At 38.3% G+C, this 25,166-nt stretch overlaps 1 protein-coding gene across 1 annotated transcript in view; it reads right to left on the reverse strand.

The window, feature by feature from the left end:
- Positions 1 to 25,166, reverse strand: part of SLC9C2 (solute carrier family 9 member C2 (putative)) — a 98,515-nt gene that overhangs the window by 51,177 nt on the left and 22,172 nt on the right. The window contains exons 5-9 of the mRNA XM_026001276.2: positions 22,322 to 22,438; positions 20,557 to 20,718; positions 16,284 to 16,383; positions 13,742 to 13,885; positions 12,772 to 12,940 (exon numbers count right to left, since the gene is read on the reverse strand). Coding sequence (XP_025857061.1) covers positions 12,772 to 12,940; positions 13,742 to 13,885; positions 16,284 to 16,383; positions 20,557 to 20,718; positions 22,322 to 22,438 — 692 coding nt within the window. The remainder of the gene's footprint in view (positions 1 to 12,771; positions 12,941 to 13,741; positions 13,886 to 16,283; positions 16,384 to 20,556; positions 20,719 to 22,321; positions 22,439 to 25,166) is intronic.

Here is a 25,166-nt window from a genome sequence, read left to right on the forward strand (position 1 = left end):
TTCTATCTTAATCCACATTTTTAAATCCAGCTTCTGCTAAGTAAATTGAGGCAGAAGGGTTGTTTTGTGGACACTGCTTGAATATAATATACTGAAGGAGAAATTAGTTTTCGTGTGAATGAGAAAAGGATTTGTAATTTCTGGGAGGGATAAGAACACTGATCAAAGAGCTCTCCACAAATTGAACTTCAGTAAAAATAAATTAAAAAAAAAAAAAAACCAAAGTGCTCTCCACCGTTGTTGCTTTCAGCAGCAGCCATACAAAGCCACCAAGGTGGTAGACATCACAGAAATGGCCCTGGAGACTGCAGGGTTGGGGAGAAACCCCAGCAACTGCAGGCAGTGTTGACCACAAAGGAAATGGGAAAGTGTGTCTGCCACCAGCATTTACCACAGCTGCTCAGGAGGCTCTGAAGAAGCCTTTAGAAACCATGATGGGGTCTAGAGAGGCACCGTGTAGAAGCAAAAACACAACCACTTTTGCAGGTCTTGGTTCTGCCACTTAATAGCAGTGTAACTCGGGGTCAGTTGACTTAACCATTCTGAGTCTCAGTGTCCTTCTCTAGAAACTGGAGTTAAGAGCAGTATGTCCCTTGGAGATTGTTTCTCAAATTTGACTAATAACCCCAGGAACCTAATGTACTTCTAAAAGATGCAACTTCCAGGTTGGATTATGATTATGTAGGTCTGGGGTGGCATGGAAGGGATTCATGTAATGTCAGATAGATTTGGGAAACACTGTAAGTGATACTCAAATATTAGTTAGCCTTTAGTTGACTTGGTTTTAGGACAATTCCTTGAACAAAAGAAAACTGAAGGAACTCAGATATTGGTTATGATACTTTTCCTTTGGGGATTCACAGAACCCACATCTCTACAAAAACACAGGTTTGTTTGAACTCCAAATTAATTCCCACATGATGCCTATAGATATAAAGTGCAAATCCTCAGGAAAGATTATGAGGAATCTAATACTCCATTTTAAAAAGAACTTCTTTGGGGACATCACCCAACTTCTTTGCCTAACATGCTATTCCCTTTGTTTTGATTTCTCTACATGCAAGATGGAGAGGGTGATAACGGACCCCCCCGCCCAAAATATTTTTTAAATGTTATACTGCTGGGGTCTCCTGGAACAGGAGCAAAATGACAAAAAGAAATCCCTGAGTGGGAAATTGGCCATTATCAAGAAACTCTGTACTTCTACCTGCAGATTAAAGTTCCTTGGGAGGTGGGCAGGTGTTCTCAATTCACATTTTTTGAGGGGTTTTTCTCCCTCCTAGCAGCAGGTTTGGAATTCATCTGACTGGAAGATGGTCGGCGTGTCCTGGGGATTTCTAGCAACTTTTAGCAATTTCTCCAGCTAATTCACACAATTTTGTCACAAACGATGATAGGCCCTAACACTGTCAGCAGATGCACTGGGCTCTTTAGATCTTTCCTGGAGTCTCAGACCACAGATACTGCCACCACCAGATTGCCCAGAAATCCACCAGATAGCCTATGAAGAAGAGGCTTTGAGGGAGAGTAACATTTATTGAGCTTTTGCTAACTGGCAGGTATTTTACTAAGTATCATCTCAATCCTCAACTGGAAATTGAGGTTCCACAAATCTGGGAAACTTGCTCAAGGTCACCGAGCCTGTGTTGATGGAACCAGGACTCGATCCCAAATCCACCTAATTCCTACACTGTTAACCATTACTTAACTGTTGGTCCCTTTCATACTGTCAACATAAACTTTCCTCTGAAATCTCCTTTCTACTTAAAAAAAAAAAAACAAACCATTTTCCAAATCTAATTTTTAAAATGGTTAACCTGGGAGAAGGGAGAGAAGATAGTGAAGGAGTAGGAGGACCCTAGGCTTGTCTTGTCCCCACAAACATAACTAAATAGCTATCAACTCATTCCAAATTTCCTAGAAATCAACCTGAGGACTGACAAAACAAAGTCTACAACTAAAGGAAAAGAAGCCACAAGGAGGATAGGAAGTACAAAGCCATGATTTGGGGGAGAAACAGATCACAACTGCTCTGGAGAGGAGGGAGCCCTGATCACAGAAAAAGATGAGAGAGAGAGGCACACAGGGGAATGCACAAGGAGAGCACTTCCCTAAAGCTATTGGCTGGGAAGATGAGAGGGCCTGATTTTCGTGAGTTCTTGCAACCAGTAGGGCTTAAAGACTGGAGTTTTAAAGGTCATCCAGCTTGACTGGGATAGAAGCTCTGAGGGTGCTGCCCTACTCCTGAAGAGAAGGCAGACAAACAACCTGGGGGCAGATGGTGTAGAAATAGCATCTGAAGAATGCCTGGGGTACAAGAGAGATGATTCTCTCCTCTTGGAGCATATACCTGAGAGGCAGGACTCACACCTCCCTCCAGAAACAAAGGTGCCAGCAGGTGCCATTTCCCAACCCTACCCCTCAGCATAAACACAGAGCCACTTGCAGGAGGCAGCACAGTGCCCCCAGTAGCTGCCTAACCTGCTTACACCAAGCCCCACCACCCATGCTCTGGCACAACTGCCCTCCATCCAGTTTGCCTCTGTCCCAGCATGGCCAGCCCCTTCCTCACAAGGCCAGCAAAAACTCCTGCCCACACGATGTCTCCCAACCAGTGCTCTGCAAGCTTCAATTCTAGTGAAAGTAGTATTAGGTCTCATATAACAAATAGGCCAGAGCACACTTAATTGAAACTCACTACACTCTGGCCAAGGACCAAAGAGTGCTCACAGCAGGCACACAGAGCCTCTGCAGACAACTGTCCTGAAGGATACAGCAGCCAAAACACCAAGAGCAGAGTGGGCACAACACACACCAGAGATATTCCCTAAAGTGCCAAGCCCTGGACACTCTCAGGAGCAGGAAACATAGCTGACTCTTCTAATACAGATACGAAAGCAGAGACTTAGACAAAATGCCAAGGTAGAAGAATTCTCCCACATGAAAGAACAAGATAAGGTCATAGCCAGAGATCTAAGATCTAAGCAAAACAGGAAAAAGTAACATGTCTGATAGAGAATTTGAAGCAACATCATAAGGATACTCACTGGGCTTGAGAAAAGAATAGAAGATTTCAGGGAGACTCTTACCACAGAGATAATAGAGTTAAAAAGAATCTGTCAGAAATGAAAAAATGCAATAATTGAGATTGGAAACAGGTTTGAGGCAATGAACACAAGGCTGGAAGATGCAGAGGAATATATAAGTGATATAGAAGGCAAAATAATAGAAAATAAGGAAGCTGAACAAAAGAGAGAAAAAAGAATTAGGGAACATAATTCAGATCCAGGAGGCAGAGAGGACTCCCATAAAAATCGACAAAAGTGGGCCAACATCAAGACATATTGTAATTAAATTTGTAAAATATAATGATAAATAAAAACTCTTAAAACCAGCAAGACAAAAGAAGTCTTTAACTTACAAGGGAAGACCAATAAGGTTAGCTGCAGATTTCTCAACAAAAAACATGATAAGCCAGAAGGGAGTGGCATGACATATTCAAAGTGCTGAGTGGGAAAAGTCTATAGCCAAGAATATTCTATCCAGCAAGGCTATCATTTAGAAGAGAGAGAAAAGGTTCCCCAGACAAACAAAAACTAAAGGCGTTTATGACCACTAAGCCAGCCTTACAAGATATATTAAAGGGGATTCTCTGAGTGGAAAGAAAAGACCAAAAGTGACAAAGACAAGAAAGGAACAAAGAAAATCTCCAGGAACAATGATAAAACAAGTACTAAAATGGCACTCAGTACATATCTATCAATAATCAACATCTATCAATAATGTAAATGGACTAAGAGCTCCAATCAAAAGACACAGGGTGTCAGAATTGATTTAAAAAAAAAAAAAGACCCATATAGATGCTGCCTATAAGAGACTCATTTTAGACCTAAAATCACCCACAGATTGAAAGTGAAGGGGTGGAGAAACATTTATCATGCAAATCAACATTAAAAGAAAGCCAAATCACGAGTCAGAGACCCTTAAAGATGTTTCTCCAGAGATGTTCCACTTTCATGTCTTTTTTATTGTGATCTTGTCAAAAGTCACCAGTCCATGATGGTATAATTTTTGGAATTGTCCTACCAAGGCCTGCAAAAGTGGTGTCTTCCTGGTATCCATCTTTTGAGGCTTTCTAGAAGATTTTAGGTTTAAAAAAAAAGCCACTTGAGATTGTATACTCTTCTATCTTGTCTTCTGTATCCTCAAAACTAGTACCTAATCAGAAAGACTTCTTGCTTCTATGCCTGCATTGCCCTCTGAATCTAAAACTAACTTTTCTAAAACTAACTTTTCTCAGATGGGTTAAAAAATGTTTAGGCAAAAATCTCTATTAAAATCTTTGGAGGGAAACAAGAAATCTTTTTCTAAGCTATTGGGGCTTTTCCTCTCAGCCTCTGAATCTAGGGAAATTACCTGAGATACCTTCCTACCCTAGGGTGAGGAGAATAGTCTTTAATAAAGTCTATAGGAAAATCTGAGTATGAAGCTGAGGATAATCACTTCAAAACTGCCTGTACCTATGGTGAGGAGAGGACGATCTATCATTGCTGATTAGGGTTATAAATGGGGGGAGTCATTTTAAACTTTTTAGGGAGCAATAGATTTCTCAGAGCATTGTTCTAGAACACTTAAATCCTTGTTAATTATCCCACAAAGAAAGCTCTCTGGTGGCTCAGAGGCTGGTTTTTTGGCATGGTTGGGGTAGAGGGGTAGAAGGCTGCAGCCAGGTAATGTGAAGGGCTGTGGGGGAAGGGTGATGAGATGTTCTGAAGCTGGGGCCAACTTCATTCTGGGCTTTCATGTTTGTGTGTTCAGTTTGGCTCTGGGCTGGCTCTCTGGGAGGACATGGGTGTGGTGTTTGCCGAGGCATGAAGTTCTGCCTTAAACTAAATGATGCTTACAGTTGTGATTCTTTTCTACTCCTATGCTGTGCTGAAGTGATGGAGCCTGGGCTGTGTTACAAATAAATCATTTGTTGTTGTTGTGATATATTTTATCACAACATCTATCTATCCATCTATATCAGACAAACTAGACTTTAAAACTAAACAAGAGATGAAGAAAGGCACTCTAAGGCACTCTATCATAATCAAGGGGATAATCCAACAAGAAGACCTAATAATTATAAATATTTATGCATCCAGTACAGGAGCACCCAGATATATAAAACAATAACAAACATAAAGGAACTAATTGATAATAATATAATAATAATAGGGCACTTTAACACCCCACTTACATCAATGCACACACATCATCTAAACAGAAAATCAATAAGGAAACTGGCTTTGGATGATACACTGGACGAGATGGACTTAACAGATATGTCCAGAATATTCTATCCTAAAACAGCAGAATACATATTCTTTTCAAGTGCACATGGGACATTCTCCAGAATAGATCACATACTAAGTCACAAATCAGGACTCTGCAAGTACAAAAAGACTGAGATCATATCATGCATATTTTCTGACTACAACGCTGTGAAACCTGAAGTCAACCACAAGAAAAATTTGGAAAGACAACAAATACACAGAGATTAAACAACATACTACTAAACAATGAATAAGTCAACCAGGAGATCAAAGAAGAAATTAAAAAATACATGGAAACAAATGAAAATGAAAACACAATGGTCCAAAACCTCTCGGATGCAATAAAGCAGTCCTAAGAGGGAAGCATATAGCAATACAGGCCTACCTCAAGAAGAAAGAAAAATCTCAAATAAACAACCTAACCTTATACCTAAAGGAGCTGGAGAAAGAACAAGAAAGGAAGCCTAAAGCCAGCAGAAAGACGGAAATAATAAAGACTAGAATAGAAATAAATGATATAGAAACTAAAAAACAAAACAAAACAAAAAACAATACAACAGATCAATGAAATCAGAAGCTGGTTCTTTGAAAAAAAATAATAAAATTGATAACCTCCTAGCCAGACTTATCAAAAAGAGAAGGACCCAAATAAATAAAATGATGAACAAGAGAGGAGAAATAACAACCAACACCACAGAAATACAAACAATTGTGAGAAGAGTAAGAAAAACTATATGCCAACAAATTGGACATTCTAAAAGAAGTGGATAAATTCCTAGAAACATATAAACTACCAAAACTAAAATGGGAAGAAATAGAAAACTTGAACAGACTGATAACCAGCAAAGAAACTGAGTCAGTAATAAAAAATCTCCCAACAAACAAAAATCCAAGGCCAGATGGCTTCACAAAAAAATTTTACCAAATATTTAAAGAAGAGTTAGTACCTATTCTTCTCAAACTATTCCAAAAAGTAGAAAAAGAAGGAAAGCTTCCAAATTCATACAATGAGGCCTGCATTACCCTGATATCAAAACAAGATAAAGACTCCCCTAGAAAGGAAAACTACAGGCCAATACCCCTGATGAACATGGATGCAAAAAGTCTCAAAGCAAACCACATCTAACAGTACATTTAAAGAATCATTTACCACAATCAAGTGGGATATATTTATTCCTGTGCTACAAGTGCGGTTCAATACTTGCAAATCAATCAATGTGAAACACTACATTAATAAAAGAAAGAATAAGAACTATATGGCCCTTTCAATAGATGCAGAAAAAGCATTTAACAAAGTACAACATCCATTCATGATAAAAACTCTCAACAAAGTAGAGTTAGAGGGAACATACCTTAACATCATAAAGGCCATATACAAAAAAACTCACAGTTAGTATCATTCACAATGGGAAAACTGAGAGCTTTTCCTCTATGGTCAGGAAGAAGACAAGGAGGTCCACTCTCACCACTGTTATTCAACATAGTACTGGATGTCCTAGCATCAGCAATTAGACAATGAAAAAATAAAAAGCAAGGCAAGGAAGAATTAAAACTTTCACTAATTGCAGGTGACATGACACTTGATATAAAAAACCCAAAAGACTCTACCAAAAAATTGCTAGAACAGATACATGAATTCCATAAATTCATAGGATATAAAAACAACATACAGAAATCTGTTGCATTTCTATATGCCAATAATGAAGCAGCACAAAGACAAATTAAGGAATAAATCCCATTTACAATTGAACCAAAACCATAAAAGGCTTAGGAATAAACCTAACCAAAGAGGTAAAAGACCAGTACTCTGAAAACTATAAAACACTGATGAAAGAAATTGAAGAAGACACAAAGAAATGGAATAGCATTCCATGTTCATGGATTAGAAGAACAAATATTCTTAAAATGTCTATACTGCCCAAAGCCATCTAAACATTTAATGCAATCCAATCTCTATCAAAATTACACCAAAATCCCAATGTAGCCTTGAAAACAACCCCCAACGACCTTGAAAAGGAATAGCAAAGTTGGAGGCACCACAATTCTGGACTTCAGATTATATTACAAAGCTGTAGTGATCAAAAAAATATGGTACTGGCACAAAAATAGACACATATATGAGTAGAACACAATAGAAAATCTAGAAACCCACAATTATATGGTCAATTAATCTTTGGTTAAAGTAGGAGTGAATATTCAAGACAGTCTCTTCAACAAATAATGTTGGGAAAACTGGACAGCAACATGCAAAGGATGAAACTGGGCCACTTTCTTATACTATACACAAAAATAACTTCAGAATCTATGAAAGACTTAAATATGAGACAGGAAACCATTACAATCCTAGAGTAGAATATAGGACAGAAACCTCTTTTAACATCAGCTGTAGCAACTTCTTTCTAGATACATCTCTGGAGGCAAGGAACAAAAGCAAAAATAAACTATTAGGACTTCATCAAAATAAAAAGCTTCTGCACAGCAAAGGAAACAATTAAACTAAAAGGCAGCCTATGGAATGGGGGAAGATATTTGCTAATGAAATCTCTGATAAAGGGTTAGTATCTGAAATATATAAAGAACTTATACAACACCCAAAAAACAAATAATCCAACTAAAAAATGGGCAAAATACATGAATAGACATTTCTCCAAAGAAGACATATAGCTGACCAGCAGACACATGAAAAGATGCTCCACATCACTTATTATCAGGAAAATACAAATCAAAACTACAATGAGGTATCACCTCACACCTGTCAGAATGGCTAAAATAAAGAACATAAAGGAACAACAGGTGTTGATGGGAACACAAAGTGGTGCAGCCACTATGCAAAACAGTATGAAGTTTCCTCAAAAGGTTGAAAATAGACCTACCCTATAACCCAGCAATTGCACTACTAGGCATTTATCCAAAAAACAGTAAAATACCAATTCAAAGCTATATATGCACTCCAGTGTTTATAGCAGCATTATCTACAATAGCCAAACTATGGAAATAGCACAAGTGTCCATCAATTGATGAATGAATAAAGAAGATGTGACATATATGTACATATATTTCTCAACCATAAAAAAGAATGTCTTGCTATATGCAACAATATGGATGGAGCTAGAGAATATTATGCTAAACAAAATAAGTCAGCCAGGGAAACATAAATACCATATGTTTTCACTCATACGTGGAATTTAAAAAATAAAATGAACGAAGAGGCAGAAAATAAGAGAGGGAGGAAGGCAAGCCAATAGACACTCTTAACTATAGAGAACACACTGATGGTTACCAGAGGGAAGATGCATTTCAGATGGGTGAAATAGGTGATAGGGAAAGAAAGCAGGGGTAGCCATCCTTATATCAGATAAATTAAAATTTACCCCGAAGACTATAGTGAGAGATGAAGAGGGACACTATCTCATACTCAAAGGATCTATCCAACAAGAGGACTTAACAATCCTCAATATATATGCCCCGAATGCGGGAGCTGCCAAATATTTAAACCAATTAATAACCAAACTGAAGAAATACCTTGATAATAATACACTTATACTTGGTGACTTCAATCTAGCTCTTTCTATACTAGATAGGTCTTCTAAGCACAACATATCCAAAGAAACGAGAGCTTTAAATGATACACTGGACCAGATGGATTTCACAGATATCTACAGAACTTTACATCCAAACTCAACTGAATACACATTCTTCTCAAGTGCACATGGAACTTTCTCCAGAATAGACCACATACTGGGTCACAAATCGGGTCTGAACCGATACCAAAACATCGGGATAGTCCCCTGTATATTCTCAGACCATAATGCCTTGAAATTAGAACTTAATCACAACAAGAAGTTTGGAAGGACCACAAACACGTGGAGGTTAAGGACCATCCTGCTAAAAGATGAAAAGGTCAACCAGGAAATTAAGGAAGAATTGAGAAGATTCATGGAAACTAATGAGAATGAAGATACAACCGTTCAAAATCTTTGGGATGCAGCAAAAGCAGTCCTGAGGGGGAAATACATCGCAATACAAGCATCCATTCAAAAACTGGAAAGAACTCAAATTCAAAAGCTCACCTTACACATAAAGGAACTAGAGAAAAAGCAACAAATAGACCCCACCCCCAGCAGAAGAAGACAGTTAATTAAAATTCGAGCAGAACTAAATGATATTGAGACCAAAAGAACTGTGGAACAGATCAACAGAACCAGGAGTTGGTTCTTTGAAAGAATTAATAAGATAGATAAACTATTAGCCAACCTTATTAAAAAGAAGAGAGAGAAGACTCAAATTAATAAAATCATGAATGAGAAAGGAGAGATCACTACCAACACCAAGGAAATACAAACGATTTTAAAAACATATTATGAACAGCTGTACGCCAATAAATTAGGAAATCTAGAAGAAATGGACGCATTCCTGGAAAGCCACAAACTACCAAAACTGGAACAGGAAGAAATAGAAAACCTGAACAGGCCAATAACCAGGGAGGAAATTGAAGCAGTCATCAAAAACCTCCCGAGACACAAGAGTCCAGGGCCAGAGGGCTTCCCAGGGGAATTCTATCAAACGTTTAAAGAAGAAATCATACCTATTCTACTAAAGCTGTTTGGAAAGATAGAAAGAGATGGAGTACTTCCAAATTCGTTCTATGAGGCCAGCATCACCTTAATTCCGAAACCAGACAAAGACCCCACCAAAAAGGAGAATTACAGACCAATATCCCTGATGAACATGAATGCAAAAATTCTCAACAAGATACTAGCCAATAGGATCCAACAACACATTAAGAAAATTATTCACCATGGCCAAGTAGGATTTATCTCCAGGACACAAGGCTGGTTCAACACTCGTAAAACCATCAATGTGATTCATCATATCAGCAAGAGAAAAACCAAGAACCATATGATCCTCTCATTAGATGCAGAGAAAGCATTTGACAAAATACAGCATCCATTCCTGATCAAAACCCTTCAGAGTGTTGGGATAGAGGGAACTTTCCTCGACATCTTAAAAGCCATCTACGAAAAGCCCACAGCAAATATCATTCTCAATGGGGAAGCACTGGGAGCCTTTCCCCTAAGATCAGGAACAAGACAGGGATGTCCACTCTCACCACTGCTGTTCAACATAGTTCTGGAAGTCCTCGCCTCAGCAATCAGACAACAAAAAGATATTAAAGGCATTCAAATTGGCAAAGAAGAAGTCAAACTCTCCCTCTTTGCCGATGACATGATACTCTACATAGAAAACCCAAAAGCCTCCACCCCAAGATTGCTAGAACTCATACAGCAACTTGGTAGCGTGGCAGGATACAAAATCAATGCCCAGAAATCAATGGCATTTCTATACACTAACAATGAGACTGAAGAAAGAGAAATTAAGGAGTCAATCCCATTTACAATTGCACCCAAAAGCATAAGATACCTAGGAATAAACCTAACCAAAGAGGTAAAAGATCTATACCCTAAAAACTATAGAACACTTCTGAAAGAAATTGAGGAAGACACAAAGAGATGGAAAAATATTCCATGCTCATGGATTGGCAGAATTAATATTGTAAAAATGTCAATGTTACCCAGGGCAATTTACACATTTAATGCAATCCCTATCAAAATACCATGGACTTTCTTCAGAGAGTTAGAACAAATTATTTTAAGATTTGTGTGGAATCAGAAAAGACCCCGAATAGCCAGGGGAATTTTAAAAAAGAAAACCATAGCTGGGGGCATCACAATGCTAGATTTCAGGTTGTACTACAAAGCTGTGGTCATCAAGACAGTGTGGTACTGGCACAAAAACAGACACATAGATCAGTGGAACAGAATAGAGAACCCAGAAGTGGACCCTGAAATGTATGGTCATCTAATATTCGATAAAGGAGGAAAGACTATCCATTGGAAGAAAGACAGTCTCTTCAATAAATGGTGTTGGGAAAATTGGACATCCACATGCAGAAGAATGAAACTGGACCACTCTCTTTCACCATACACAAAGATAAACTCAAAATGGATGAGAGATCTAAATGTGAGACAAGAGTCCATCAAAATCCTAGAGGAGAACACAGGCAACACCCTTTTTGAACTTGGCCACAGTAACTTCTTGCAAGATACATCCACAAAGGCAAAAGAAACAAAAGCAAAAATGAACTATTGGGACTTCATCAAGATAAGAAGCTTTTGCACAGCAAAGGATACAGTCAAAAAAACCAAAAGACAACCTATAGAATGGGAGAAGATATTTGCAAACGACATATCAGATAAAGGGCTAGTTTCCAAAATCTATAAAGAACTTATTAAACTCAACACCAAAGAAACAAACAATCCAATCATGAAATGGGCAAAAGTCATGAAGAGAAATCTCACAGAGGAAGACATGGACATGGCCAACATGCACACGAGAAAATGCTCTGCACCACTTGCCATCAGGGAAATACAAATCAAAACCACAATGAGATACCACCTCACACCAGTGAGAATGGGGAAAATTAACAAGGCAGGAAACAACAAATGTTGGAGAGGATGCGGAGAAAGGGGAACCCTCTTACACTGTTGGTGGGAATGTGAACTGGTGCAGCCACTATGGAAAACTGTGTGGAGGTTCCTCAAAGAGTTAAAAATAGACCTGCCCTACGACCCAGCAATTGCACTGCTGGGGATTTACCCCAAAGATTCAGATGCAATGAAACGTCGGGACACCTGCACCCCGATGTTTCTATCAGCAATGGCCACAATAGCCAAACTGTGGAAGGAGCCTCGGTGTCCATCGAAAGATGAATGGATAAAGAAGATGTGGTTTATGTATACAATGGAATATTACTCAGCCATTAGAAACGACAAATACCCACCATTTGCATCAATGTGGATGGAACTGGAGGGTATTATGCTGAGTGAAATAAGTCAATCGGAGAAGGACAAACAGTGTATGTTCTCATTCATTTGGGGAATATGAATAATAGTGAAAGGGAATATAAAGGAAGGGAAAAGAAATGTTGGGAAATATCAGGAAGGGAGACAGAACATAAAGACTCCTAACTCGGGGAAACGAACTAGGGATGGTGGAAGGGGAGGAGGGCGGGTGTTGGAGGGGAATGGGTGACGGGCACTGAGGTGGACACTTGACGGGATGAGTACTGGGTGTTTTTCTGTATGTTGGTAAATTGAACACCAATAAAAATTAATTTAAAAAAATAAATAAATAAAAATAAAAATATGCAAAAAAAAAGAAATAGGTGATAGGGGATTAAGTAGGGCACTCTTGATGATAACTGTTGTGTGTAGGTATTAAGTCACTAAATTGTACACTTGAAACTAATATAACACTGTATGTTAACTAACTGAAATTTAAATTTAAATAAAATTGACATTTTAAAAAAAATGGTTAACTTTATCACTCGGTATTATGACAAATACTACAAAATAAATAAGTATGAATAATTATGAGATACGATTTTTCCTACCAATTGCGGTGACTCTACTTTTTGGTCAGCCAAATTATGAATATCAGGAGCCAAGAGTAAGCTAAAAATTCCTTTAATTCCAGACCATGCTATAACAATTCCCCATCTCCAATTATATTCATAATTCGCATGCATCAGAAGAGGGCTCACTAACACAATAGTAAGCAACCTGTAGAGAAAAAAACCTTTTATAAAAAAAATCATATCTGATGTATCAATGTTTTCATGGTAGAAAACTAAATTTCATATAAAATTTTTTTCAGGGAAGAGAAAATAATCAGTTTATTGATAAGTTCGAACTTTCTGGAACAAACTAAATCTGCTGTCTAACTTTTGCATATAATACTCAAATCTTAAAAACAATATTAAACGTTTTATACAAATATAAGGAATTATCATTAACACTATACATTCTGCCCTTCAAATTGGGTAACTCTAGGCAAGCTTTTAACCTGCCTGGGCTCCATCTGTGAAATGATGCAATTAACACCTCTTCACAGCGCTGTATTTGTATTAATAGTATAATGTACATGGTAGATGCTCAATAATATGGTTATACCATAGCTATGAGATAACAAATGAGGATGAAAGTTTACAAAAATGTTAGGAGCCATTAATCCACTCCAGTGTTGCTCAAACTTTAACAAACATGTTAAAACAGTTTCCTGGATCTCATCTCCAGAGATGCAATTCAGTACATGGGGATGAGCCCGTGAGTGTGCATTTCTATCGAGCTCATGGGTCATGATGCTGCTGCTGCCGTTCTTGCCCCTTCTCATTTTCTACATGAAACTGAAGAGTAAACAGATTTCCCCAATCGCTCAGCAAGCATTTGTCAGGACGTTGACAACAACACAGGTTTTCTGACTCCATACCCAGAGCTCTTCTTGCTATAATATACTGCTTCCCAATTCTAATCCTAGGCTTAAGAACCTAGGTCCAGAAGCAAACTTAAAAATATAATTCCTACCTTACAAAATTCACTGTTGCAAATAAGATGAGCATGAAAACCACAGTGTGAAATCTTAAATACTTGGTTTCTCCACATCCAATTACAATGCCAAAGAAAGTATATATTAACTGTTGGTATACAGACGAAAACATTATTAGGAACCTAGGATGAATGGAAAATAAATCACATTTTAAGCAATGTGTTTTTTAAATAGTTGCCTTTTCACATAGATGTATCAAAAATAAATAAATAAATAAATAAATAAATAAATAAATAAATAAAAAGTATGTATCACATATCAGTCATTCTTGTCAAGCAGAGGTCCTTGCCTCTAATACTGTTACTATTAACATTCAGAAGTATTTTGTTGGAACTAGAATACACCCGGCTCCATATTCTCCAATACCCTCATCACCTGATGGCGGTGGGCTGCCTCTCATAGGAGAATAGTAAGAGCAAGGCAGAGAAATAAGGGCCTCTACCTCCTCCCCTGGCTGGTGGATCACCTCAATGCAGGATTTCTCCCTTCATGATTTGCTTGAAAGTCCCTTACCTTGAAAGTCCCTCCTCTCTGTTTTCCCATCTACTGAATTCCTAAAGATCTTGTAAGGCTAACTCTAATCCTGTGTTGTTCATGAAACCATCCTAAATACTCTCAGTGGAAGTGAACTCCTATAGTGTCAGTTGTCTATACCACCATGGTTTGTTAGGCAGACAAGTGAATTAGAATCACCCATATTGCTTTCTAAATATCTATACACATAGCCCCGCCACCAAAGATCCTTACTGAGTAGACCAGAACATAGTGGTTAGGGCTCAGGGCTGTTCTGGTTCCATGTGGTAATATGCTTGCACCCGGCCAGGTTTGATTTCTACAAGCAGATTGCAAGTCCTGCCTCCTCTTGGGCCTCTCCACTGGGACTTTCCCTTTCAGCTAACTAGCTGAGTGTGCTTGTTCCACAAACCAGCCTCCCTATAGATTGGTCTCAAGATCTATTTGGAAAGAAGCATTAGGAAGCCTCATTTTGGCTTCAGAGGGAAACCATGCTCTCTGACACAGCATTACCCCTATTGAATAGATGGTTTGAATGTCTGATTCCCATCTCTTTATTGATTAGATTCAGAACTCAGAGAAAGGAAGGATATAACGGGGACTTCAAGCCCCAATGCTTAGTTTTCTGAAATTCAGAAATGATAGACTAAGTAAAATACTTTTTCAAATGTCTCCATAAGACCTAAAAAAAATGTCCTACATATAGTAGGATCCCAATAAATATATAATGATTCACACTTAGTTTCATACATAAACATGCCCACTACTTAACAGTGTGTGCCATCTGAGAAGGGACTTATTCATGTAGGCCCAAACCTAAGATACAATGTCCAGGCCACAGGTGACATTAAAAAAGGACAGGCAGGGAGCATAAATGTGAAATCTGTGACACACTGGAGGGTGAATGCTCAACCAAAAGACATCCAAATTCATATTTTTTACAAAGTATGTTAGGGCCAAGCAAATCATGTTCAGGGTCCCCACCAACCTTCAGTCCATTTGTGACCCCTGCCCCCATCCCAGGGGCATTTGGGAAATGGAGAAGAGAATGGGGTTTTGTTCTTCAGCAAGTGGGAGGATTTATAATGATGCTGACAGACAGCATGACTGAGCACAGGAAATCGTCCAAATTCAGACAAAAAGTATATGTTCTATGAACTATCTATTTCCAAGCTTCTGATTCTAAAAACCAGTTAAGTGTCATATTCACATAGATACAAAATTAGAAGTTATAGGTGCCAATTTTTTATTTTGCCAAAAGAAGTTATTTTTTTAAGTACCATTTTCTATTACTGGGATTTCATTAAAGAAAAAAAAATTAAACACCAAAAAGAAGGCAGGACATAATTTCAGAACAATGGATAGTCCTCCATGTTTAAAAAAAAAAAAAAAGGAATCTTATGGGAAAACTCAGGATTATGGCTTATTTTTCTAATTTTAACATTTGCTTTCGTTTGATCTACAGTGGGCTATGACCTGTTGTGAAATAATTCTGAAACAATCCCATAATTTAGCACAGTCTCTCAGAGAAAGTCTAATTCATTAATCAGGGAAGACACAGGGGTTTCCCTCCATCCAGAGAGATTAGTATGACACCTTGCATTACCAAGTGTAAAGGACAGGTAAGAATTTTGCTAGCATCGCATCTTTCTGCTACTTTTCTTTTCCAGCTCCCATGAATGCTGTCATTCATGGACATCATGAAGGAAACAAAAGAATGAAGTATTTTTTTTAATTTCCCACAGTCCAAAGTAAATTTTCGTCAAGAGTTATGTATAAAAAGACCACAAACTCTGAACCATAGATACATTATTCATAACAAGAACATCAATTGATGTCAACAATTTTTGGTACCTTAAGTTCTTTCAAATATAACTGGTAATAAAATTCAAAAATAAAAGGCAGAAAAATGTTATAAAAGGGGAGTCTTATGTGTCCAAGAAGGCAGAACCACTTAGGCACTAACCTTTTAAGATATCTATACCAAGTACACAATAGGAGACTTACTTAGTAATTGTTAACTCAATCCTCGGTTTAAAGCTTAAGGAATCTAAATTCAGTCCTACAGTGACTAACGCAATCATTCCTGACATTCCAAAAGATTCCCCTGGGGAGAAAAAAAAATGAATAAAATTAGTTGCATTCGAATATGCACACTGAGTTACTTAATCTTGAGCAAAGAATTGGTGAGAAACTTAAGAGTCACATTTCTTGGAAAGTTGCTTCAAGGAATTGGCTAGTGCTGTAGATCATGGTCAGATTTTTTCTGTAAAGGATCATATAGTAAATATTTAGTCTTTGTGGGCCACATAGTCCCTGTCACAACTACTCAACTCAGCTATTGTAGTGCAAAAGCAGCCACAGATAGTATGTCAACAAATGTGTGTCTAATAAATAGTAGAAACTGAAATTTTAAGTGCTTTGGCAGTGTAAGGCAGAGCTGGCTGCTCTGGGACGGTGACCTCCCTTTTCTCTATTAGTATCCTTGCATCTGTAAAATGGGTGTAAAAGAATAATACCCCACAGAGTTGTCATTCATAATAGATTAAATAACATGAAAAGTGCTTTGGCATACTTTTAAAACAAAGAATACAGGATATAATCACTACTACTATGCCATTGTTTTTATACATTCACTTTAGTGCTTAGCAAATTAATACTGTTTATTTGAAGAGAATTTTATTATTTCTTGGTTTATCTAATCACTTTTTTTAAAGATTTTATTTATTTATTTGACAGAGAGAGAACACAAGCAAGGGGAGCAGCAGGCAGAGGGAGAGGGAGAAGAAGAGGCAGGCTCCTCGCTGAGCAGGGAGACTGAATGAAGTGAGGCTTGATCCCTGGACGCTGAGACCATGGCCCAAACTGAAGGCAGATGCTTAACTGACTGAGCCATCCAGACACCCCAGTTTATCTAATCACTGAAGTCCATTTTAGATTTCTTTTTACCTACTTATCTAACTGAATTTAATATAAATAACCAATGATAGTAAAACCAGTAGTGCTGGTAACTGCGATAATAGGGAAACTGTCTCTTGAAATCTTATTTCCACTTCCCTATAATTAGTATTACTGGATTTTAAAGCTCATCATAGTCTTTTTCAGTAATAGACAGTACTTAGAAATGTCTGCTATGAGGAAACCAGTAAATAACTTCATTTAAAACTCATGTCATCTTATTTAGTATAATCCAATGTTATAGGATTACATGGTATGAATGCACACATTAACATATGTAGTATATTTATATGAATTATTTTAGAAGTTGAGGAAATATACCAAAATGTACCCATGGTTTAATTTATAACACAATTATTGGTGATTTTTTTTCTTCTTTGACTTTTTAGATATTTCCAAAATGCTACAATCCATATGTATTACTTTTATAATTAGACAGCGTTTTTACAAAATTACAAATGCTATTATATTCAGTTGTATTTTAAATGTTCTGAAGGGGGGGAAGTCATGGACCACGTAATAAAGGAAGCGATTTTCATCAGCATAAACCTGATTTGTTAAAAATAGACTTGTACAGTTTTTCTGACTCAATGGGAAAAAAACCATCACAGAATATTGATGCTGTATACAAGTGGCTCTCTCAATCTTTGTCTCTCTCATCCTCTCTCTGGTTTAGAAAAAGTGAAGGTCTTCCTAATAGAATCAAAGGGATTTTTTTTTCCATTAAAGCAAGAGGATTCAAGACTGGATGTTTTCTTACTAAAATATATTCAGGTAATGACAGAAGGCCTTTGACATTTATCACCTACACCAATGACAATGGTGAAGGACAGTGAACAATCAGAATTGGTACAGGCAATAAAGGCTTACATTGTAGAGATTTTTAAAACAATAAGACTAACAAAGTTGTCTGCTCTTTGTTATTTTCATTCCCCAGAAATTCTGAGTAATGTCACTTGATAAAATATTCCTCATGTTCGTATAAGCACCTCTCTTGGTATACCTCTGAACTACACTTTTATAAAGCCCACCATGTCTCATGAATTATACATTTACTCTTCAAGTGCCTTTTGTACCCTAAGTCAAATTTTCTTCCTTGGGCCAATATATTAATATTTTCAACTATACTACCTGTCAACCAACAATGTTCCAGAAGCATTGTGTCCTTTGTGAGGAAATGCCTACACCTTTTTTTGTTTTGTTTTTGCTTTAATTCATGAAAAAGCATGAATGTGCAAATGATTTCTCAAGGTCCAGGTTTCATGAATTGAACACAATTGAGACAAAAATGGAAATTACTGCATGTGCTAAAAGAGGTGACACCCCGATCTAACTTTAATCAGATATTCCCTGGATGTAAGCCAATTGACTGAGTGTTCATTAGTGAAGTAAAAAAAAATTAGGTTAACATTACAGAAATGTAACATTGGAGAATGTGTGGATTAGAATTTCATCTATGTTTGGCAATGGAACTTCTGATAACATGTCTGTTACTGACTTCTGCTGTCAGGAACTTATTAAATATAAGAGTAAAGGACTGCCCAAAGGGGATTTTTAATCCCTGAAGCCCAGGAAAGTGCAATGGAGGAGAGAGAAGTCTCCGGGGCTGCTATAACAGGGTAACACAAACTATCTTAAACAACATGAATTTTATGATCTCAGAGTTGTGGAGGCTAGAAGTCTAATATCAAGTCTCCTTCAGCAGTGATTCCTTCTGAGACTAAAAGGGAGAATCTACTCCAGGCCTCCTAAGCACTGACTGGAAGCACCTCAGAAAGTGGAAAGGAATCAACATAAGTTGGCTGCCCTAACTTGAGTCCAGTGGTGAGCTGGTAAATGTTAAAAACCAGTTCTCTGGAGGCTTAAAAAAAAATCCCTGATGGACAGAGTCTGCCAATTTCCAGTGTAAATATTCCCAATATGACCAATTTCAAATGATGCCACTTGCATAGACTTGTAAAGAGATATGTGTAATCAGCTCTGGCAAAGTGGTAAGAGCTATCTCCCACACATCAGCATGAGCAAGTCACATAACACACATTATCTCATTAGTGCCAGCAACACCCCTATCAATTAGGTGTTACTGCATCACTTTTATTGATGAGGAAACTAACTGAAGCTTAGAGAGGATAAGTAATATTCCAAGATGAGCAAGCTAATAAATTGTGAAGCTAGGGTTTGAATTCAAGTCTGCCTAATTCCACAGCTCTTCAGGAACTAGTATCAGTTTATTCAACCAACGTGTATTAAATTACTTTCAGGCATACTGAAAGTACTGGGCTTGGCTGAGGGAACAGAGAAAAGAGAATAAATAAAAAGTTGAATAAGATAGCCTCCACCTCAAGGAATTCATGATCTAGTGGAAGAAATGGAAATATTAATTTTTAAAATTTTTTCTTCAGACATTTAAAGCATCCATAAAAGGTTCACAGGGAGAAAAAAAGAAAAAGGATCATGGAAACGACCCTTCAGGGAATGCTGTCCATAATTTTACTGATTCGGAGCCGTACACAACTCCTGGGTAGCAATTTACCTCCAGAGGAAGTAGCACTTTTAGGTAACTGAAGATAACATGAGGGGCAATGAAGCCCTTAATACCAGAGGTCTTCCACAGATGGAAATTGCTCCATTGTGTGGCATGAGAGCAGAAGCAGGATTTGACTGTTTCAATGCAGTTACAATGGCTCTTGGGGACTGGTTACCCCATTCACGCCAGTAAAAACTTGCATTGCCAGTCTTGCTAAACTAGCAAGTGATTATTGCTGGTCTACCACTGTGGGGCACGCTGACTCCTGTGATTATTCCACTCTCCTGTTTCTCTTCCAGATACAGGTATACCTGATTTCCCCCTCTCCCTTTCTGTTTCCTAGCTGCTGATAAAGGCTGCCATTCCTAGTCTCCTCAGTCTGGTACCCATTGAATGAAAGATAGTTGAGCTGGAAAGACCTTTGAAGCATCTCTCCCAGCAATCTCATTTTAGAGATGAGTTGCTAAGGGTCAGAAGAGGAATTAGCATTGAGCTGATTCCTCCAGGAGACTGCCAGTGACTAAATATAAGGTCAAAGGGTGGAGTTCAAAAAGAATAAAAGAGTAATTACATAGAGAAGAAATACAAAGGAAAGGGACATGGACTTGAAATTAAGGGAATGTTAAGAGACTAGAAAAGAGCCAGAAGTGGCAGGATAATATGACAGGAAGCACAGAGGGACCACAACAAGGAGGAAACAGTTGGGAAGAGGCAACTGGATTCAGGATCAATGGAAAAAAAAATACATAAAATTCACTTCGAGGACCACATTTTTTGTATTTGTTTCTGTCTTACCAATGTAGAAAGTCATGTACACCATTGAAATGCAAAGAATGACGCTAGTAAGTGTATTGCTAAAGAGGTCAGTCAATATAAACTGAATGATTCTTGAACATGAATATCCACATATTATGCTTCCCAAGATGTCCAAGCAAACGCCCAAGATTACATGGAACTCTAAAAAAAGAAAACAAATGAAAAAAGAAGTTCATTGAGGGCATTTGGGTCTATGCACTTTGGTTTGCTTTTGAGATTTTGAATGGGGTTTTGTTCTTCAGCAAGTGGGAGTTTCCCATGAAAGCCTAGCAACACAGACACTCTGGGAATGTATTTCCCTTACAGTCTTCAGTTTGAGGCTCACTTATCCAGGGACAACAGACTCAAATGTCCTCAGAAGCCAGGCAGGGAGCATAAATGTGAAATCTGTGACACACTGGAGGGTGAATGCTCAACCAAAAGACATCCAAATTCATATTTTTTACAAAGTATGTTAGGGCCAAGCAAATCATGTTCAGGGTCCCCACCAACCTTCAGTCCATTTGTGACCCCTGCCCCCATCCCAGGGGCATTTGGGAAATGGAGAAGAGAAATTTTCTATAGTCACAATAACTGAGGGCACTAGTGGCAGTAGTGAGCAGGTATCAAGCAATGCCAAAGGGTAGTCCTAAATAACAAAGATGGCCCCACCCCAAATGTCTATAGCTCCCCACTAAAAAGCACTGCAAATCCTTCTTTACCACCAATATTTCTTTCTCCTTTAAGCACATCTCTTCTCCTAAAACTATCACATAAACAGATCAGGAGGACACCTTTTCCCTTTTTATTCTGTGATTTCTGCCCCGTCCCCCTTTCTTTTCTACTAGTACCACATCTGGAAATCTAGCAAGGCAATATATTCGATATCCCAGTGAACTTTAACCACATGAATCTATAATCGCTTCTAGCACCTGACTTTCCAGTACTTTCTGAAGCATTCTGAAATGCTTCACCCTCAAGCTCAAATTCAGGATCAAGTCAATTCTTAGTATCCACTCATTGAGATCCAGGTTGATCCAGGAAAGAAGTTACGCTGAGCCAGATGATTGATGTGTGTGTGTGTCTGGGGGGGTTGGAGGATGGGGGTTGAAGGAAAGAGATGAAATCATTTAATATTCTTTCCCCTTTACTATCCAAGAAAACACATAGATGTTTATTTTCTTATCATCTGATATGCTATTTTAATTGGTCTAAAAGTAAATTATAGAGAAAGCAGTAAAGTTAAGACATTTTGAATGTGTTTTATTTTAATTTTTTAAAGATTTTTTAAAATTTATTTAAGTAATCTATATACCCAACATGGGGGTAAACTCACGACCCAGAGATCAAGAGTCACATGTCCCTCTGACTAAGCCAGCCAGGCACCCTTTAATGTATTGTAATTTCAGTGTGAATTGAAATGCATCATACAAGAATTATTTTAGAAAATATGCAAATAGGGATGCCCGGTTGGCTCAGCATTTGAGCATCTGCCTCTGGCTCAGGGTGTGATCCTGGATTCCTGGGATTGAGTCCCACATCAGACTCATTGCATAGAGCCTGCTTCTCCTCCCTCTGCCTATATCTCTACCTCTCTTTCTATGTCTCTCATGGATAAATAAAATCTTTTAAAAAAGAAAGAAAGAAAGAGAAAGAAAGAAAGAAAGGAAGGAAGGAAGGAAGGAAGGAAGGAAGGAAGGAAGGAAGGAAGAAAGAAAGAAAGAAAGAAAGAAAGAAAATATGCAGATAGAAAAGATGCCCCTACCAGTAAACATGGAAATGTGGGGAAAGTCGCTCCGAAAAACTCCAAAACAAATGGATGTGAAGCCACAAATGATCATTGATTCTCCTCTTATGATATCAGTATACGTTTTGGAAACGCCTGGAAAAGGAAATATAAAACATAATTTAATTTGGTACATGAAAATGATGCTCTTGCACAGGAAACACAAAAATACAAGAGAAGGAATATGTCGGACAAAAAAGAAAAAAAAAAGCCATGACTGGGATGCTCCATGAGACAACCATAATCACCATTTTTTATCTCTCCAATAAGAAAGGAACAGGACAAGAATATTCTTTGAAGTATCCATGGCCTCAAACTATGCTTGAGTTTTGGGATGAGACAAAACACTTCTCAGGACGCAACATTTAGCTTTAATAAACATGAATCATTAAACTCCACAAAAAATCACATTTTAGGAATAAATACAGTGATGCCTGGGTGTCTTAGTTGGTTGAGCATCCAGTCTTGATTTTGGCTCAGGTCATGATCTCAGGGTTATGAGATCAAGCCCTGCACCAGGCTCTATGCTGGGTGTGGAGCCTACTTAAGATTCTCTCTCTCCACCTCTCTCTGCACCTCCCCTGGGACGCACACATGCTCAGGCACACTCACACACACACACACACTCTCTCTCTCTCTCTCTCTCTCTCTCTCTCTCTCCCTTTCATATCAGACATATGCCCAAGAGAGTTGAAAGTCTATGTCCACACAAAAATCTGTACATGAATGTTCATAGTGGTATTATTCATAATAATCAATTGAACTATTCAACCACAGAAAAGAATGAAATATTGATATATGTTACAACACGGATGAACTTTTAAAACATTATACAGAGTGAAAGAAGCCAAACACAAAAAACATATTGTATGGTTTGATTTGTATGAAATGTCCAGAATAGGCAAACCCATAGACAGAAAATAGACTACCGGTTGCCAGGGGTTTGGGGGACAGGGAAATGATGAGTGACTGCTAATGGGTAAGAGATTTCTTTTGGGTGATAAAAAATGTTCTAAAATTAGATAGTTATGATGGTTGTATAACTCTGCAGATATAGACCACTGACTTGTACAGTTCAATTTTGTTTTGCTTTGTTTTTTTACATTTTTTCTTTTTAAGTAGGCGCCACACCCAACATGGGGCTTGAACTGATAACCCCAAGATCAAGAATCACATGTTCTGCTGACAGACTCTGCTGACTAAACTGTGACCCTGTACAGTTTAAAAGGATGAATTTTGGGATGCCTGGGTGGCTCAGCGGTTGAGCACCTGTCTTCAGCCCAGGGCGTGATCCTGGAGTCCCGAGATTGAGTCCCACATTGGGCTCCCTGCTTCTCTCTCTGCCTGTGTCTCTGCCTCTGTGTGTGTGTGTTCCATGAATAAATAAATAAAATCTTTCAAAAAAAAAGGATGAATTTTATGGTATGTAGATTATATTTCAATAAAGCTGTTATTAAAAATTAAGTACAAAATCTTATTGGCACTTATTGGCACTTATTCACAGTTAAGTATAATGGAAAATATAATCAAATTAATTGCTTTATGATAATACAACTTATGAGTAGGGTGATAGTGACTGGTACTAACCCAACCAGTATCCATCCTTTGTTCTTGGTAACAATACTGTTTTTATCCAAGATGGCAATGTGTCCAGTTAAATGACTACTTTTCCTCATATCATGGGCTTCTTCTTTTTTTTTTTTTTTTTGTAAGATTTTATTAATTTATTGGACAGAGAATGAGAGAGAGAGAGCACAAGCAGGCAGGGCGGCAGGCAGAGGGAGAGGGAGATGCAGGCTCCCTGCTGAGCCGAGAGTCCAACATTGGGCTTGATCCCAAGACTCTGGGATCATGAACTTAGCTTAAGACAGACTCTTGACTGACTGAGGCACCCAGGTGCCCCATATCCTAGGTTTCTTTTTTTTTTTTATGATAGTCATAGAGAGAGAGAGAGAGGCAGAGACACAGGCAGAGGGAGAAGCAGGCTCCATGCACCGGGAGCCCGACGTGGGACTCGATCCCGGGTCTCCAGGATCGCGCCCTGGGCCAAAGGCAGGCGCCAAACCGCTGCGCCACCCAGGGATCCCCATATCCTAGGTTTCTAAGAGTGCCCACTGAGATATAAACAAGCGGAAGTTACCAAGTTGTACTTTGGGAAAATTCCTTGGAGGGAGAGGTGACTGGTTGAAAGGAGCACCTCTTTATCCCTTGCCCTCTTCCTCTTTTTACCTGAAATGTGGAGGTGATGGCTGGAATGTTAGTAGCCAACTTGTTGTGATCCTAAGAGCAGAAGCCATACACAAAGAATGGAGGAGCAGAAAAATAAACTCCCTAGTAGATTCCTATCATTTTTGCTTTAAATGTTATCTTTTAAAGAGATTTTAAAATAAGAAAAAGTCATATTTTCCCCTATGTTTACCAATTACAGTGCTTTCCATTCCTTCGTGTAGACCCAAATTTCCATTTGATACCAGTTCCTTTCTGCCTGACTTCCTTTGACTTTTTCTTTTATAGTGCAGGTCTGCTGGTGATAAATTCTTTCAACTTGAATATGTTTAAGAAATTTTTATTTCGGGCAGCCTGGGTGGCTCAGCGGCTTAGCGCCGCCTTCAGTCCAGGGCGTGATCCTGGAGACCCGGAATCGAGTCCCACGTCGGGCTCCCTGCATGGAGCCTGCTTCTCCCTCTGCCTGTGTCTCTGCCTCTCTCTCTCTCTCTCTCTCTCTCTCTCTCTGCCTCTCATGAATAAATAAAATCTTTTTTTAAAAAAAGTTTTATTTCACTTTTGCTTTTGAAAGATATTTTCACTGAGAATTCTAAGCTTT

The sequence above is a fragment of the Vulpes vulpes genome, chromosome 13 (assembly GCF_048418805.1).
Source record: "Vulpes vulpes isolate BD-2025 chromosome 13, VulVul3, whole genome shotgun sequence".
Classification (NCBI taxonomy): Eukaryota; Metazoa; Chordata; class Mammalia; order Carnivora; family Canidae; genus Vulpes; species Vulpes vulpes.